Source organism: Larimichthys crocea, chromosome XXIV, assembly GCF_000972845.2.
Source record: "Larimichthys crocea isolate SSNF chromosome XXIV, L_crocea_2.0, whole genome shotgun sequence".
Taxonomy (NCBI): Eukaryota; Metazoa; Chordata; class Actinopteri; family Sciaenidae; genus Larimichthys; species Larimichthys crocea.
Window position 1 is genome coordinate 18884303 of NC_040034.1, and position 16408 is coordinate 18900710.

Here is a 16408-nt window from a genome sequence, read left to right on the forward strand (position 1 = left end):
TGTGTGTCACATTCTTTCGTGACCAGTCCAAATAAAAAATCTTCAGTGTATAATCACAAAAGTCCTTGTACTCCAGTGGGGGACATTTATAAAATGAACAATCACTCTGACCCATTTCATGCCACATTTATAGTTTTAGATGTTTTAGAAGTTATTATTTTGATTTCAGTATTGTTGTTTTCATTTCAGTTTTAGTTTCATTTCTATTGTGTAAAATGGTTTTGGTTTAGTTTTGATGAGTTTCAGTATTCGCTTTGGGTTGGGTTTTTTTTGTTTTGTTTTAAATATGGGGGTTATTTGTCAGGATAGGTATTTCAATGCAAACACAACACTTTGTGAAGGTAACTGACCCAGTTATGCACACATCCCAGTCTCAATAAAAATATGCCTTCTCAATGCCCATATTTCATGACATATTTGACTAAATTGACAAAGACTGTGTATTTTTATTTTATTTCAGTTAGTTTTGTAAGAAATACGCTGGCAACAATAGCTGAGAGGTTCAGAAATTTTCATGACCCCAAATAATCTGAAAGTTGCATGTGATGTGTGGAAGCATTTTGTATTCAGCAGTGAAAATGGAAAAACTGTGAGTGAAGATGAGGCTGTTTGCAGGCAGTGTAACTTTCTTACAGTACAATAGGAGTCACCTGTTTTGTGAAGTCGACTGTTTTACTTCAAACGGCTGAACAAATCATCGGTGCAGGCAGACGGTGAATCACAAGTTCAGAACATGATAACCTGTTAGCTTCTTACCCATGTAAGGCACTGCATGTAAGCAATGTTGGTTGTGCTTGAGCCCAATGTTATATATTATGAGACGGCATCTGCATCATTTAAAAAAAATAAAAAACAATGACTCAGCTTCAGAAGTTAATAAGCCCTGATCAGGTTCTCGGTCATCTCCTATGTGATCAACTTACACAAAGAATTAGTTACTTTTAGGCCATTTCAATGAAATCAACCCGAGCTGCTCACCCTATTTTCGACATGATGGTGATTGTCAGGTACAGTAAGAAATATGCTTATGAGAGAAAACTTGAGCGTAGTTAATGAAAGCAGTGTAATTAAACTGCACCAGATGTCGACTTTCTTGTAACATTTTGGTACAGGGGTTGCAGCTGCCACTGTGAATTAATGAAGTGATGAAGTAAACAGGCCGCAAATGATGATGGTGACAGTTTATTTGAAGTGTAAAATAAGTGTCTTGGTATAATTTATATACTAAGTAAATAGATTGCAAGCCAATTATTCAATTCTAATTTTAAGTCTCAGTGGTGTCTGCTTCTGATCAGATGTGGTAAAACAATTCAAAACGCCTTTGATATAAAAGTTATTCTAACTAAAACGCTTTGGGTTTTTTTCCTGAAATTCTACATTTACAATATCACATTTGGGATTTGTTTTAAATTCTGCAAAATGTAGTTAATTGCAAGTTTGTCGATTTATAATCATAAACTAGCATTTTTACATCCAGGTTGTGGATGTAAAACCTCAGTCTCAGTCATTTTTTTTTTTTTCCCAGAAGGCTGAGTCGTAACCAACCTAACACTTGTTTTTTTTGACTGACTGAATAACATTCTGAAAGGGCATCTATGTGTCAAAGAGGTGGCTGGCATTACATATGAGTCATCAGACAGATTGATCAATACAGTGACTTCTCCGCTCAACTGAAGAGCGAAGGGTTTGAGATGATTTCCTAGAAGCTGAGTAGATAAGAAACTTAAAAATGCGTCATGAGCTTCCTAACCTGTAGACAGCACTTTTATAATGAAAAAACATAATGATGCTTTGCAAATTGAAATGCATGTAAAATTCAAAGTATACTATTGAAGTGTTTCATTAATATCAAATATCATTAATCAATTTTAAAGCAGCAACTCATTCCAGCTCGTTTAAGTGATTTTCTTTTAGTGATTTTCCTATAGTATTCGAAGTTTGATGCTCACGTAAATCAACTAAAAGGATTTTTAAAAGGTATTCATATCAGATTAGTCACTTTTATAATATTAAAGGCGGGGTGGTGTGATATGACCGAGAAAGACTTCTTAATCACCCAGCAGGAAGCACTTCCGGCACTGTTGCATCACACTCTCACACAAACACATGCACAAAGACAATAAACGGATGCCCGGGCGAGGGAGTTATGGGTGCAGGCAGGTTTGAATACCTGCAGAGCAAGATCACCTGTCTTGCATCATTCAAAGCTCTAGGCAGCCAATAAAAAGACTTGGCTCGCTAGTCGCAGTGACAGTGGGGGCGGGAAATCCTTTCTCAGCATGGGTGGGAAAGTTCAGTGATCTGCAGTTCCCTTGAAACAGGCACAAACACACATGCAGTGTAACTAGATAAACAGCTTATTGAGTATGTGGCCTTGCAGCTTTTGAGAAAGCTAAAATTGCCGCCTCCGCTGTCCCATGTAAACATAATTGAACAGAAGGCTGAGTCACAATGTGTGTCTGTGTTTAAGAGCTCTTGCAGAGATGAGACCCGTCACGCACACGACTATGTGTGTCAGAGATTACAACTTTCCTCTTTCACTCACAAATATGCCGTCATTCATACATGGTTGATGAGTAATCACAACCGAACAGTAGCAGTGGGTAAAGGCAGCATTGTGTTCATGGCATATCCTGTCCTCAGATGAACCTCAGTTTTACTGTGAGTTCTTTGACTGCTTAGGAGCCGGGACAAATAATCAATAACTGCAGCACAGACTTTGATTATGCATTATAGATGCACTGGCACCAATATCATGTTACGTTATCACATTATTGTTGCATTGCTGGAGCAGAGGATCCGTTTATTACATCTCGTAGATATGTGATCTCTGAAGCTGCTCTTGTTTCCAAAAGGAAATCCTTTGTACAAATCATGGCTGTTTCCTCCACTTTTACCCAGACAGATCATTATAACCAGGAAACTTGTTAACAGATGTTTAAAGCACTCTACACCTACCTACCTGACGTCAAAATATTAGTGTAGCTGCTAGATAATCCCTTATCTGATAAAGAGACAAAGTGCATCATTGTATAAACATACCATAATGAGCTATTAATAGATAGATATCAGCCTTCATACACCTTTTTACACGCATTTTGTACAGTACTCCCTTAGATAATCAGGACGCAGAACACACGTGCGGTTCTCCCTTAGCCAATTTAGGACGCAGAACACAATGCAAAAAAAAAAGCATGCAAAATGTGAAATTTCCCTGAAATTGATGTGAGGTCATGGGCTAGATCATTTCTTTTTTGAGAGAAGTAGTTTTTTGAGAGCAAAGTTCAGTGATGTTTCATTTATTAGCCACATGTGATACAGTGTAATCTGCCATTTATGGTGCTTGTCATCATTTTTGCTACAAAGAATGTGGAGATTTTTTTTTGTTGTTGCTTTTTCAGCCTCAGAGTTTAGCAGATCCAGATGTTTCATCAACTGGGATCCAAAATGCGACAGACTATCGCAACACAGCTCTGTATATAACTTAAGAATATTCCCACTGATATGAATTTCACATTGTTGCATTTTGTCCCCTCTGTTCTGTGTTGTTCAGTAATCTGAGCTTAACCCAGGTATAACCATCCCGCTAAGGCTCAGTCTTGCTCAGTTAATGAAGCAGGTCACCTTCATGGCTGGTTGGCTGGTTGGTTGGCTGACTGCAGGCTTTCTCACCTGCCCACGACGCTCAACAGTCAAGCAAGCCCAGAGCTTCTGCTCTTTTAAACTTAATGGTTAATCACACCTGTCATCACGCACTAAAGACATGTCGTAGAACTTGTTCTTGTGTGCATGTGTTGGAACGTACATGTGGAGTAATGTATTGTATTATGTGTGTGTTTTTCTTTTTTGTGTGTGAGAATCTTTAATGTCTCACTTTTATATACGCTCATGCTGAGACCTTCCTGTGTGGAGCATATTTATGAGACCGTTGCTGATAAGTAGTAGTTGCTTTGCGGTGTTTAAGCTGAAGACGAGCACTACAGCTTTTTTACATCTTTTCTAATATGATCCACGAGGTTGCTAAATGTACACGAAGCTCATCCAATGAAAGGAAAACTGAAACAGTGACCATGTTTTATCTACATTCAAAACATAAGACATAATGTGAAGGTCAACTGAACTGTAGAAATTATATTAAAATTAACACAGCACAGTCTTTTCTAGGCCCATTTGACCAGACTGTATGGTGGAGCTTTGAACACCAGCTTATTTGCCTGTCAAGTGGCAAGCTGTAGACTTTGTACTTCTGTGACATTTAAAATCGCCTGTACAAAAGACTGCACTTAATACTGCTTTTGTGCTCTGAGCTGTCTGGTTTTAAAATGAAAGCAACCATTAAAAAGTTCACCTTTCTTAATCTCTCTGCAGGCCAAGTTATTGTTTACATTCTGGGTAGGTTCACTCAGAAAGCCTCTCTGCTGGCATGTACAGTGCTGCCAGCATTTCCTCTCAAGCTGTGCACAGACTTAAGAGTTAGCTCTGCCTATAAGGAAATAACTCGGGGTCAAGAAAGTCCCGGAAACCGTGTGGACAGGACATTTGCTGAGGGGGATAAAACGGGGGGGAATGCAGCTGATGAGATAATAAACCACAATATTCTCATTCATTAAACAGGAAATGCATAAATGCTGTCGCTGCAAGGGTGTTCCTCCAGGCCAGAGTTCAAAGACATACAGTTATAATCATGCACTCTTGTTATCTCCCCTTCGGTTTCATGTTTTATATCACTTTTAGCTGCCACATATAAAATAGTATCGAAATTCTTTAAAGAATGTGTTCCGTTCTGTGAGGATATATATAAATATATATATGAAACTCATTAACAATCAGCATCATTATCATGCACTGTACTTTACTGGGTTAGCCTGGGTGACTGTTTTGAATTTCTATGTTTAGAGACGAGCCTACTGAAGAGTCTATTGACTCTTTGGGCAGGTACTACTTTAAGGGAGTGACCCAGTGTTGCTAGGTGTTTAAAAATTATCCTAGTGGTCTGCTGTGCAATCATATGCTTTTTTGACATGTGGTATGGAGCAGCCTGAATATTCATTGCAGCTTCACTCGGTCAATAATTCATCCAGAAAACTGGATTTGCAGTAAGTAATGTGAGAGAATCACATGTCGAGGTATGGTTTGTAATGCTACAGATAACCTGTTCTGTAGCATGATAAACACTGGCCTGTATTCAGACCCTACAGCAGTCAACTTGGTGAACCCATGTTTGTACTGTGAACCGCAGCACAGACCTTTGGCACATATTCATATACATCTCAGTTCTGGGTGTGTCACGGTCTGGATTTATATGTGACATAGTTTTCCATGAAATATGATTATTTGTTTGTCACCCTTAAAGCAGGTTTTACAGTCATATACAGCTTTCCGCCCTCTGTTTCCCCGTTCCATCAGAAATAGTTTAGTTAATCACGTGTGCTGAACCTTCCACTTTGTTTTCTTTAGGTGCAGTATGTCATCCAAGGCTATCATAAGAGGAGAGAGTACATCGCTGCCTTTCTCAGCCACTTTGGAACGTAAGTCAACCACATCCTCCTTCGAAGCATGCGTTCAGTGATCATTCATGCGTCCATTCAACGAAAAGGTCCCGTGGGTGTCAAATAAAACCTAGTATTGAAATTAATGTGTGTGTGTGTTGCAGGGGCATGGTGGAGTATGATGCAGAGGGATTCACAAAACTCACTCTTCTACTCATGTGGAAGGACTTTTGCTTCCTAGTACACGGTAGTACACACACACACACACACATTCATACCGTGGTCTGTTTGTGCCTGGATTGATACTGAACTCTTTCTCCTTCGTTCTTCTAGTGGATCTCCCGCTGTACTTCCCCAGGGACCAGCCCACCCTCACCTTCCAGTCTGTGTACCACTTCACCAACAGCGGCCAGCTCTATTCTCAGGTGCAGAAGTCATATCCCTACAGCCCTCGCTGGGACGGCAATGAGATGGCAAAGAGGGCCAAGTGAGTAGTAAATGAATACTTTGTAAATTATATGTATTTTTTTTTACACCTTATGTCACTTAAACAAGAGGGAGACTGAAATATAGTGGGCATCTGCTTAAAAAAAGCCAGAGGTGAAACTGTTTCTCATAGGTCAGACAAAGTCATTTATTATGCTGAATATCATGTATGATCTGTATTAGATGTGTGATATAATAAGACCATGTTGTCTGGACTGCACTGTACACAGGTCGTTTGTTTATTGAAGGTGGGATAAAAATCTGGGAATATCAACAAACTGGAATGACCCCATTAGAGTAAATCTATAGGCGTCGGCTACAACCTGAGAAGTATTTGCTTTTTGCACGGCAAAGGTCGATAACTGCTGTAAATATTTGAAAGACCTGTGTGACTGCAGAAGGTGCAGAAGGCATTACGTAATCTGTTTTGCTCATATGTTACCTCTGTGTAATTCTCTGATTTATTTATCTGAATGTCTCCACACACACAAAAAGAAATCTGACCTCTTCTTTTGGATCCTGGTCTGTTGGCTTTAGGTCAGCAAAGATTGTTTAAAGCAAAATGAAAAAAACTATTTTTCAACCTTGGTCTTATTCTAATATTCATATGCTCACTTTTTGCTCACCAGCTCACAGAGATTTTGAAAAGGTGTCTTTGGAAAAAACAATGTAAAGAAAGGCTTTGATCACTTTTTTTTGTTTTGTTTTTGAGTTTTCTTGATTTTCATTTTAAACATGTCAAAAAAAAATCTCCCAAAAATGTAGCCTTTTGAAGTTTGAATTGTAAGATTCAAGAGGCGCTATTTTCAGGAAGTCGCAGTCAATCCAGCCAACAGATAGTGGCGCATAACTCAATAAATCCACACCTTTTTATTGTACGGATGAAATAAATAAGAAATTTAGACAGTTAAAGTTAAACTATCCTAAGCTGAGTTGCATATTGAACCAACAGATGTGAGAGAGGCATCGAACTTCTCTTTAAAGTCTCCGCACAGAGGCAAATAAGCATGTTTCCAAAAATACGACACACACTCTCAAACCTGAACACACCACCTGAATATGTGCTTAAATGTGTGTTTTTTTTAATGTCTCCTGTGTAACACATGGAGAGTAGATATCACATGTATAGTTGTAATTGTAAACACAGTCTGCCTTTCATCTGTACTTTGATACATGCTGTGGTTGGGGCTGTCCCAGAGAAATTGTTGGTTGCTTTGAAGCAGTTGAAACACAATTATTGTCATATTTCGATGTTTTATTTGCTGTTGTCTCTCTCTCTCTCTCTCTTTCCCCCTCCTCCCTCTCTCCCTCTTTCCCTCCTACTCTCTGTCTCTCACCCAGGGCGTACTTCAAGAGCTTTATCCCTCAGTTCCAAGAGGGAGCCTTTGCCAACGGGAAACTCTAGTACTCTCTAGCTTAATGACATGCCTGGAGAGTTGCCTGTGGGAGTGTGTATGTGAATGTGTGTGTGCGTGTGTTTGCGCATGCCATTGTGTACCTGTATATGTGTATGCACAGAATTTCATTTGTCTAAATGTACTGTACTGTACCAGCACAGTGAGAATGACAGTGTGCTTATTGCACACCGACTCTGTGAATTCCACAGTTTGACCTTGAAACGGTTGCCTCGTAGAATATTCACTTTTTTATTTTAGTTTTAGTGAGAAGCCACTTTAGGTGTAGAAGTTTAGAAGACGTTGTCCGGGCACTGCAAAAACTGCTCCAGCTAAAGCCTTTTACAGAATAAAACTGTCAGAAATGAGCACACCCTGAATTTGTGCTGTTGATGTGGTGATTAAGTTCCTCCACCTCTGAAGGATTATGTAAAAATAACAGACACGTGAACATTGTGCTCATGTCTAAGAATTTTCTTGTTTCCAGCTCACAGTAAACGGTCTTTATTTTTTAAGAGTAACTTTAACAGGAACTCAGTGTGACCTAACAAAAATGAGTATTGTTTAAATGCGTTGGGTCAACGATGCCGTCAAACCACAGAGGGTTGAACTCACGACACTTCATCCAGAGCTGCTGTGCTACGAACACATATTTGTTGATATGTAAACAGTATGTAAACTATTAAATACATGTAAATCAGAGAGAGCTGTAGGGACAATGCAAAACTGTCTGTGTCACTCACGCAATTGTCCAGTATGGCCCTACTGTGGATGTTAAAATCATCTCCCAACCAGTTTTCAGCCTTTTAATAGTATGTTCCATTTGACCATTGAGCGCCCTGTTAAGTCTTTTACTGACATGTTTTGTCCATATTTCTACCCAGTAAAGAAGTCTGTTCACGCTGACAGTTTGTTATTGTCTTGTCTTTTGTCTGCACTGTTTGTTTTGGAAATTTTCTTTGATATCACTGAGTGGGGACGTGGGAAAGTTTCACAACACCAAGACATTTATATGATTACAGAGTTGATAATAATAATGTAACACTATAATCATCACGTTTGGGTTTAATTTAATTACATTCATGACTTAATTATCATTATAATCATATAATTAGCATTATCACTTGGCTGATGCAAGGGTATAAGTCTATGTTTGTATATTTTTATTCCATATATGTGTAATATTAAAGGTCCAGTGTGTCAGATTTATGTGATTTAAGGAATGAATTTTAATATCCATAAGTACTTGTTTTATTTGTGTATAATCACCTACGCATATGTTTTTTTTTTTTTTTTTGTGCTTTTGTTACCTTAGAACAGTCCCTTTATGTCTACAGAGATAACCTCATGGTTATCTTGAGGTCTTGTGAGGTCAGAGGTGTTTAATTATCTCTGGATTCCACTGAGTACGGCTCTGTGACGTCTCAGTCACGCTGTTTTCGGCCATTCTCCACAAGGTTTCACATCCCACCAGGAGGGGAAGCAATTGGAAGTCTGCAAAAGGATTTGTTATTTTAAAAACTGACCGTTCCTGTGTTTGACTTTCGGTCAAGTTGATCTGCTCTGTGTTTCCGTCAAAAATAGAACAGCTATTCTTTCTCCACGGAGCATAGAGCTACTTCTGAAACGTGCCGCATCGCCTCTGGTGGAATCACAATCATTGCCAAGAACAGCCAACGATCAGCCGCAGCTCGGCCCCGAACGTGTCACAGCCATGCCCGGTGGGATTTAGGGGTTAGTTGCGCACTGTAACTTCACTGTAAAATGTCCCCAAATTTAGCACACAGCAATGCTATGGGCTGAATACTAACATGAATGAATGGTGACGTGCGATTTAGCAGGTAATGTTTACCCTGTTTACAGTCTAAGTTTAGAATGTTAGCGTGTTTACATATTCTTATAAATTACCATTAGTCACACACACACATTAAATTTGCAGGAATTCAGATAAATGTGGGAATCATCTTGTAGGGAACACCAATGTCTTCCAAATTTCTAAATGGTTATGAATCAAATTTTTATCATTCCTCCATCCAATGTCATCCATACAGATGGTGCACAAGAGCTATAACACTAGTGTGGCCAAAAACAGGAAACAAAAGATGCTGCTGATTTAAATGAATTAAATTTTTAAGGGAAACAATTTTCATAATTTTTGTGCTACTTTAATCAAAAAGTTTAAAATGACTCTCTGCCCTCAAAGTGTGTGAAGGTGTACTTTTCTTTCTACACCTTTATACTCTAATGCATTTATAAACCCTGGAGATGCTGTTGTTTTTCATGCCCCAACATGCTTGTGTAACGAGGAGCCACAGCAAACAGAGGATGTGTGTGTGTGTGTGCGTGTGTGAGCGCACATGAATGTGCTTGAGCGAGGCAGAGTGTGCGCTTGCTTGTTTTCATCATTAAATATGAGGGTCATAGTTAGGGGTCTTTCCTGCCCTAAGGCGCTGCCTTTTGCTATATTTATTGTTGGTAAGGCAGCAACTGTCAAGTCTAATTGAGAACTATAGGGTGAATGTATCTGGGGCATTTAATAGCATCAAGGCTCTTAATAAAATAATTAAAAAGCAAGATTCTTTTTGTCTTTTTCACTGCCCCGCTCCATGTTTCTTGCTCTAACCTTTCCCGACCTGTTTTCAGAACATCTCTGTCAGCCGCGGGACGAGCTGAGCTCTCATTTTAGAGATCTGTGGAGGGGGTTTCAAAGGAGGGGGTAGCAGGCTGATGGGCAACAAGCACGGGCAAAGAAGAGTTTAACTTGACAGCCGACTCGAGACATCGCTACTTTGCACTCGAAAGGTTGCAAATGATTTTCAATAGCGGTGAAGTGAAATTCACTGTGGAACCTGTGCGTGAACCTCGGCCTGTCAAGTCAGAATCGAGGGGTTACATTAGATGAAATCATAAACGAGTTATCGAATCATGAGAATTAAAAGGTGTACCTTCAACTTTGAACTCTGAATACACACCATGACATTGCAAGCGTGCCAACTTCGATTGAATCTGGGGGAAATTATTCACTCCCGAAGTTTTCTTTAGTCCTTGATGTTGACCCAACTTGACATAAGCCCTTTAAGTAACTTGTAAACAATTCCTTCCGACGAGACTTAACCTGTGTCACTGTTGCAATGTTCAAGTCACATTCGGTTAGCCTCCTCCCTCGAAAGTGTCTGCAACCTAAACATGGCTCACCTTTACACGCTTTTAAGCAACTTAACATGGATTTATCCGGTGTAATGATCCCGTGAAGGTGCTGCTCAAGGTACCTTTTGAAGATGTGTTTCTCAGCCCCCTGAATCAGAGTGCAGAGGTCTGCCAACCCTCCGAGCTAATACTCCCAAATCCACTAATCCAGACGTCTTTAAGAGATCTCAACGGCAGTTGGATGGAATAATTAAAGGCTGGAATAATTAGCTTAGAATCTGTGGACAGGGGATGATTAAATTGATGAGTGTGTTTTTTTTTGGTGGGTTTTTTTCATGGTCTGGTTGTGAGTTCATACTTTGCTGGACTGGGACTCCATGTGATGAATAATTGAAGATGCAATGCTCATTTTTCCTTAGAGGATGAAAGAACCATCGAATGGTACCCCGGCTTTGTTTTAACCATGATTTACTCCACTGTGCTGCTTAAGATGAGAAGAATCTCACGTCCACCCAATCCTTGTTGGTAGTGAAACCACTAACCTGACTGCAAACTAACAAAATAATGAGCATACAGTGGATGCTGCAGTCCTGATGACGTCTGCATCAGGAGCAGGTGTCCTCGGCTGAGAGGGAAGCTGGCAAACAGGAATATTAGCATTAGATTAACATTAACTGCTCTGGTGACAACCCTATAAGCAGCTAGCTCGGAGGCAGCGAGGACCTGCCAGCCCGGAGAACTGACAAGTGTGTGAAACAGGATCACTTAAAGCTCAACAAAGAGCACCTTCTTGGGCAATAACACAGAGATAGCTCTGGGCATTGCTCACCCCGCTTCACCTCAGAAGTCGGGCGAGTCGCCGGGGAAACTTTTGAAGAGTAGAGAATATGTAGAAGGACGATAAAGTTGCGGCAGGAGTGAGGGAGTATTTATGGAAAGATGATAACAGAAAAGGAGGGAAATTGTAAAAAAAGTGATTGAAAAGCCTGAGTCACCACCTTGTAAACAGAGACGGTAAGCAGCTGGGGCAGCAGCAAGGATGAGGTAATCAGAAGGAAACAAGGTGCATCCAAAAGGCCTGAATATGTCAGAGAGCAGCAACGGCGAACAGATTGTTTGCAGTCATCGCGTCCGGATCACCAAACCTGTCAGCCTCGCCTGATTCTGTTTTCATTTTTCCGTCTTCACTTCTATGAACAGCAGTCTTTTGACTTCACATATTCCCCCAGAAAAAGACAAAAGACAAACAGTTGGCCAAGTAGAAGAAGAAGGAGGGGGGGATGAAATCACAAACTCTTGTGACTGTGGGGTACTTTGTGTTTTGTCTGTAAGTACAAATTCAGAGTGGCATATGGGGAGTTTTCTCTCCCCCCCACCCACCCACCATCTCCCTTCATCGTGTAGGGAGGGGGTTTCAGAGGCTATGCAGCATTTGCGACGCAGCGTAGGGTTGTTGATGCGAGCCATGTTGAGGATGATGGAGCTGAGAGGCTTAACTAATTTTGGAAAGAGAGAGCAGGAGGAGGAGAGCGGAGGGGGGATTTGGGGCCTTTTGTTACAGCCTGTTTGATCTGGGAATTGGGAGGAAAAAAATGGCCCAGAGATGTCGTGAAAATGAGAGTATTACTGCTCGGGTCCCTCACTCTCCTTTTTTTATCAAACTCGAGTAACACAGGAATTCTAATGCACTCCCAAGTCAAAGTGGAAGATATTTTTCTTCCCCCCCCTTCTTGCTTACAGATAATAACTGGATCTAGTTAAACCCTGATTGTTAATTGCTAATTACTCCTCGTACATGAAAAGCCAGGAGAGCGTAGTTAAGCTGATCAAATGAGCCTTCGCTCTGGAGCTTGTAGGTTTTTCCCGTTTTGTCTCGTCTTCGTGTTGTCGAGGCGTTCTCGATGGGCTTGTTTTCGGTGGCTTTTGACAAGATAAAGACGAAGAGGGTAAAGAGCAGAGGCGGCAAAGGGGGAGCGCTCCCTCCTTATTTTCCCCTGGGTGCGATCATAGACACTTGATTTAAACCTTTCATGGGTTAACCAAAGAACATCCCGCAGGTGTTTTTTCTCTGGCATACGGTTTCCCTGCGTTAAGCAAGCAGTTTGGCATTGGTTCAATGTGGTTGATTGTCATAAAAAGATGAGACTCAATTTACTCAAAAATACTCAAACTGGCAGCCTGTGTTTCCATGGCAGAAAAAGGATTTCAGGGCTTTAATGGAGGTTTTTAAAGGTAATGTTTGGCAACAATCGCTTAGTCACAAAGCGTTATCTCAGAATCACTTTATTATCAGATGGTTTTATGAAAATCAGGTAAGCGGCAATAAAATCTGTCATGCTGGGTGGATTATTTCAGGGTGTTCACCGACTTTAATTTACTCCTCTTGTTGTATGTGTGTTCTTTTACTCCACAGTGGCTTTTGTCTTGCCTCTCTCGGCCCGAGATTTCTCTTCCCCCTCCCCTCTTTCCCTCCACCAGCTACCTGAGGAGCTGTCAGTCTGGATTGCAAACCCTGTCGGTTCAGCCTGTCAGGCTGAGGGACGCGTTCTGATCAGCCGTGGACATTGATAGACCTGTCAGGTGAGATGACAGCCGCAAGTGAAGACGTGCACAGGCAGGTACATGTAATGTGACAAGACTCTTTCATCCCTCCATCACCACCCCTTCCCGCTTCCCTTCACCCCCACCACCACTTCTAAAAAATAAATATCCATGTGTTGGAAGTTGGAAGAGTGCACAAGGGACGAGCATGTTTCCTGACGAGTTGAGGGAAACTTTGTTTTTGAGCCTGAACGGATGTGATGCAGCCACGTGATGAACTACGGCTTAGGCATCAGTTGACTATTGTCTCAATTCGCCATTTAAATGTTTTTTTTTTATGCACATGGTCTGCATGAAATTAAAGTGGCATTCTATAGAAATTAGTGTTTTTGCGATTTGTTTCCCTTCCAGTTTCAGAGTGCAATACTACTGTCGTAAATATAGACTGTTGTACACGTGTATTTGTTGTTAAGAAGCCCAGCTCGGCATCTGTCTTTCAGACTTTATTTCATCACTACAAGTCAGTCCCAGATTTGCTCTTTTTCCTTTCGTCACTTTCTCCTTTTCCTCCATTAACATCCTCTTCAGTCTTTCCACCTCTCCCTCTATATGTTCATAGAGTTTGCTGAGCCGAGTTACATTGCTTGCTTACCCAGCTCAGGTTCTGGCACAACACCAACTCCACTCCCTGTCAGTATTTGTCCGGGCTCCCGGCCTGAAAACCTCTTACAGGTGTTTCAAAAGCAGCTGTGATAAAAACACTAACACTCCACCGGTGCTCTGATCTCATGGTCTGGCTGCCTGGCTAACAAGCTGAGCTAACGTTAGCTAACAGCAGCTACAGTTGGGAGCAGTTTACTGTCCATCAGGAAACTTGGTCAAGAGAGTTGATGCAGAGCAGCAGGAAAACATCAGGGAATTTTAGTACATCAGGGATTTAGTAAATCACAAGCTTAAAATTTGTTTAAATGTTATTATTACAAACAAGTATGACGAGCTGGTGCAACCCAATCCTGAGAACTGGACCTTTCAAAAACCCAGGTTGAATCTATTTCAATTGGTTTTAGAAATTTGATTAGACTTTGCACCATAAAAACACAATATCAACTAATGTGGGTTGAAGTTTTAGACTGTATACAGCACCTTGACAGAGCCAGCAAACGAGGCACAAAACAGGAAATTAAGCCAAACATCAAACTTTGGGTAGCCGTGTCACTTTATTAAAAATTTGAATCCACACAAATGTGTGAAAATAGCAGCTACTTTCAACATTGCTGTCACATTGTGTCAGTTTTGCATGAGGTCATTAGATATTAACAGTTATCCAAAAGCCTACATATGACCAACAATCTAAAATAAAACAGCAGTGTCAGTAGCCTTGTATTATGATGTCACACAGCCAGATGAAAATGGCAGTCAGTGTGTTTGCCCTTCCCTCCATTCAGCAGCCACACTGCTTCAGTGTATCCACACATCAGTGCTCAGTGGCAGCTCCGCCACATAAGGTCTTACCCGCTTCGAAACCTCTGTGCAACTGTAAACTGTTGACTTTTATCTGCTCTTTTGGCCCAGTGGGTCATGTCCCGAAGGACTATGGGTAAAAAACACAAAAAGAGGCGCAAACACCGGGGTTGTTGCAGCAAATGAGATAAGAGCAAAGGGTTACAGAGGGTGGGAGGTGGAGGAGGAGGTTGATGGTGGGAGGGTGGGGGATGGCTCATGCCAAGTGACACAAACCCCCCTTGGCAGCCTAATTAAATTTTCCACTTTTCCACACTCACATTAAGTCTCCATTGAGCTGGAAGGAATGGACGCACCAGAGGAGTCGACCCCCAGGAAGAAGATCAACCTCCTCCTTCCTCTCATTCTTCCCTGAAATTCCACATTTCTGTTTGATCGATGACTGTTCAAGCACAAGAGTCTCAGCCAATCCCTTCATTTATGTATTTCGTTGTTCCATTGAGACAATATCGTTTCAGGATGTCTTCCTTGATTGGCAGGTGTCTGCATACATCACAGTCAGTAGTGACTGCAGATTACTCGTCCGTCAACATGGCGGCAAGCTTTAAACAGAAACCCATGGGTAATGTTACAAACTCAATGGTCATCTGTGTTGTCCAAATGTTGATTCTGCTTCAGCTTATCTCGTATGATAAGGGAAAAAGAAATGGATGATGATGACTTGTTCAGCCACAGGTTAATACAGTTAAGTGTCCAATGTTGGATTTATTTAAACCACAGAGACAGAGTTCTTAGGACATATCGTCATTATCTTCTCTGCTTTGATGACATGAACATATTATTGAATGTCATTAACATAAATATTGATTCTACCTTGTTTCCAAAAATGGCAAGAAGTGTTGATTTCTCTCATACATTTGGAAAGTGTTTTGAGAACTTGAAATGTTCTTACATTTCATGGGAGAAATCTTGTAGTAACTGCCCTGCTAGATCTTGTCACATCTTGAATGTGGGTTGATCCGTTGCTTTTTAGCCACACTAGCAACGTGGCTATATGGATGTGAGCATGTTAGCATGCTGATTTAGCGCCCATCAACACCTCACTACAGTCTCACAGAGCTTCCAGCATGGTTGTCAATTCATTTCTCTACAGGAGTAGACGTGTACTGGTCAGTGATTTTAATACCATCCAAAGGGTATGTGGGTTTTTTTTTTTAACACCACCACGATGATAATTACAGCCACAAACCTACTGTTAAGTCCCCCTGTAATTGAAAAATCCCATTCTGAGCGTCCTGGTATTTTAAAGTGGAGTTTGTTTGTTTTTAACCACCGGAAGAGCTGCTTTTCCTTTTACTGCCCTTCAACTCAGTGTGAAATTTGACTTTTGTGTGAAAATGGAGGGAGTCAAAAAATATTTTTTGCTGCTTTTTTAAAAACACCAACATACTGTATACTGTAGGCCTGTCTATACGATGGTAATCAAGGCCCCATAAGCGCACCAAATGGGCTGTTGTAACGTCATGGCTACAGGTAGGTATTAGTCTTTAGTCCTGAGTGTCCACTATGTGACCACAGTCTGTTATTTCACCGTGATCAAAATGCCATCCAGAACAATTAGTTAAATTGTTATGATTTTGTTCCACACCACCCGTTGTGATGTGATGGTAATCCTCCTCCATTATGAATAAAGGCAGTGTCCATCAAAATAAAATATATACTCTTTTATACCAAAAAAAAAAAAAATAGACAAAAACAGATTTTCACTGGATCTACTTGTTTGAAGAGAATAAAATTGTTAAAAATGATTAAAATTATAAACAGCAGCTGCCATATTTTTATCTGTAATCCTGCCTCAGTAGTCAGATATCATTAAGGCCAATCTCATGC

At 40.7% G+C, this 16408-nt stretch overlaps 1 protein-coding gene across 2 annotated transcripts in view; it reads left to right on the forward strand.

Annotated features, from left to right (window-relative positions):
- The window catches only part of babam2 (BRISC and BRCA1 A complex member 2), a 70341-nt gene extending 62066 nt beyond the window's left edge, over positions 1 to 8275 (forward strand). For both annotated transcript variants that reach the window (XM_010736383.3, XM_010736384.3), the window contains exons 9-12: positions 5458 to 5528; positions 5654 to 5736; positions 5823 to 5976; positions 7317 to 8275. In XM_010736383.3, the coding sequence (XP_010734685.1) occupies positions 5458 to 5528; positions 5654 to 5736; positions 5823 to 5976; positions 7317 to 7380 (372 nt within the window). In that variant the 3' untranslated portion in view covers positions 7381 to 8275. The remainder of the gene's footprint in view (positions 1 to 5457; positions 5529 to 5653; positions 5737 to 5822; positions 5977 to 7316) is intronic.
- Positions 8276 to 16408: the final 8133 nt, after the last annotated feature.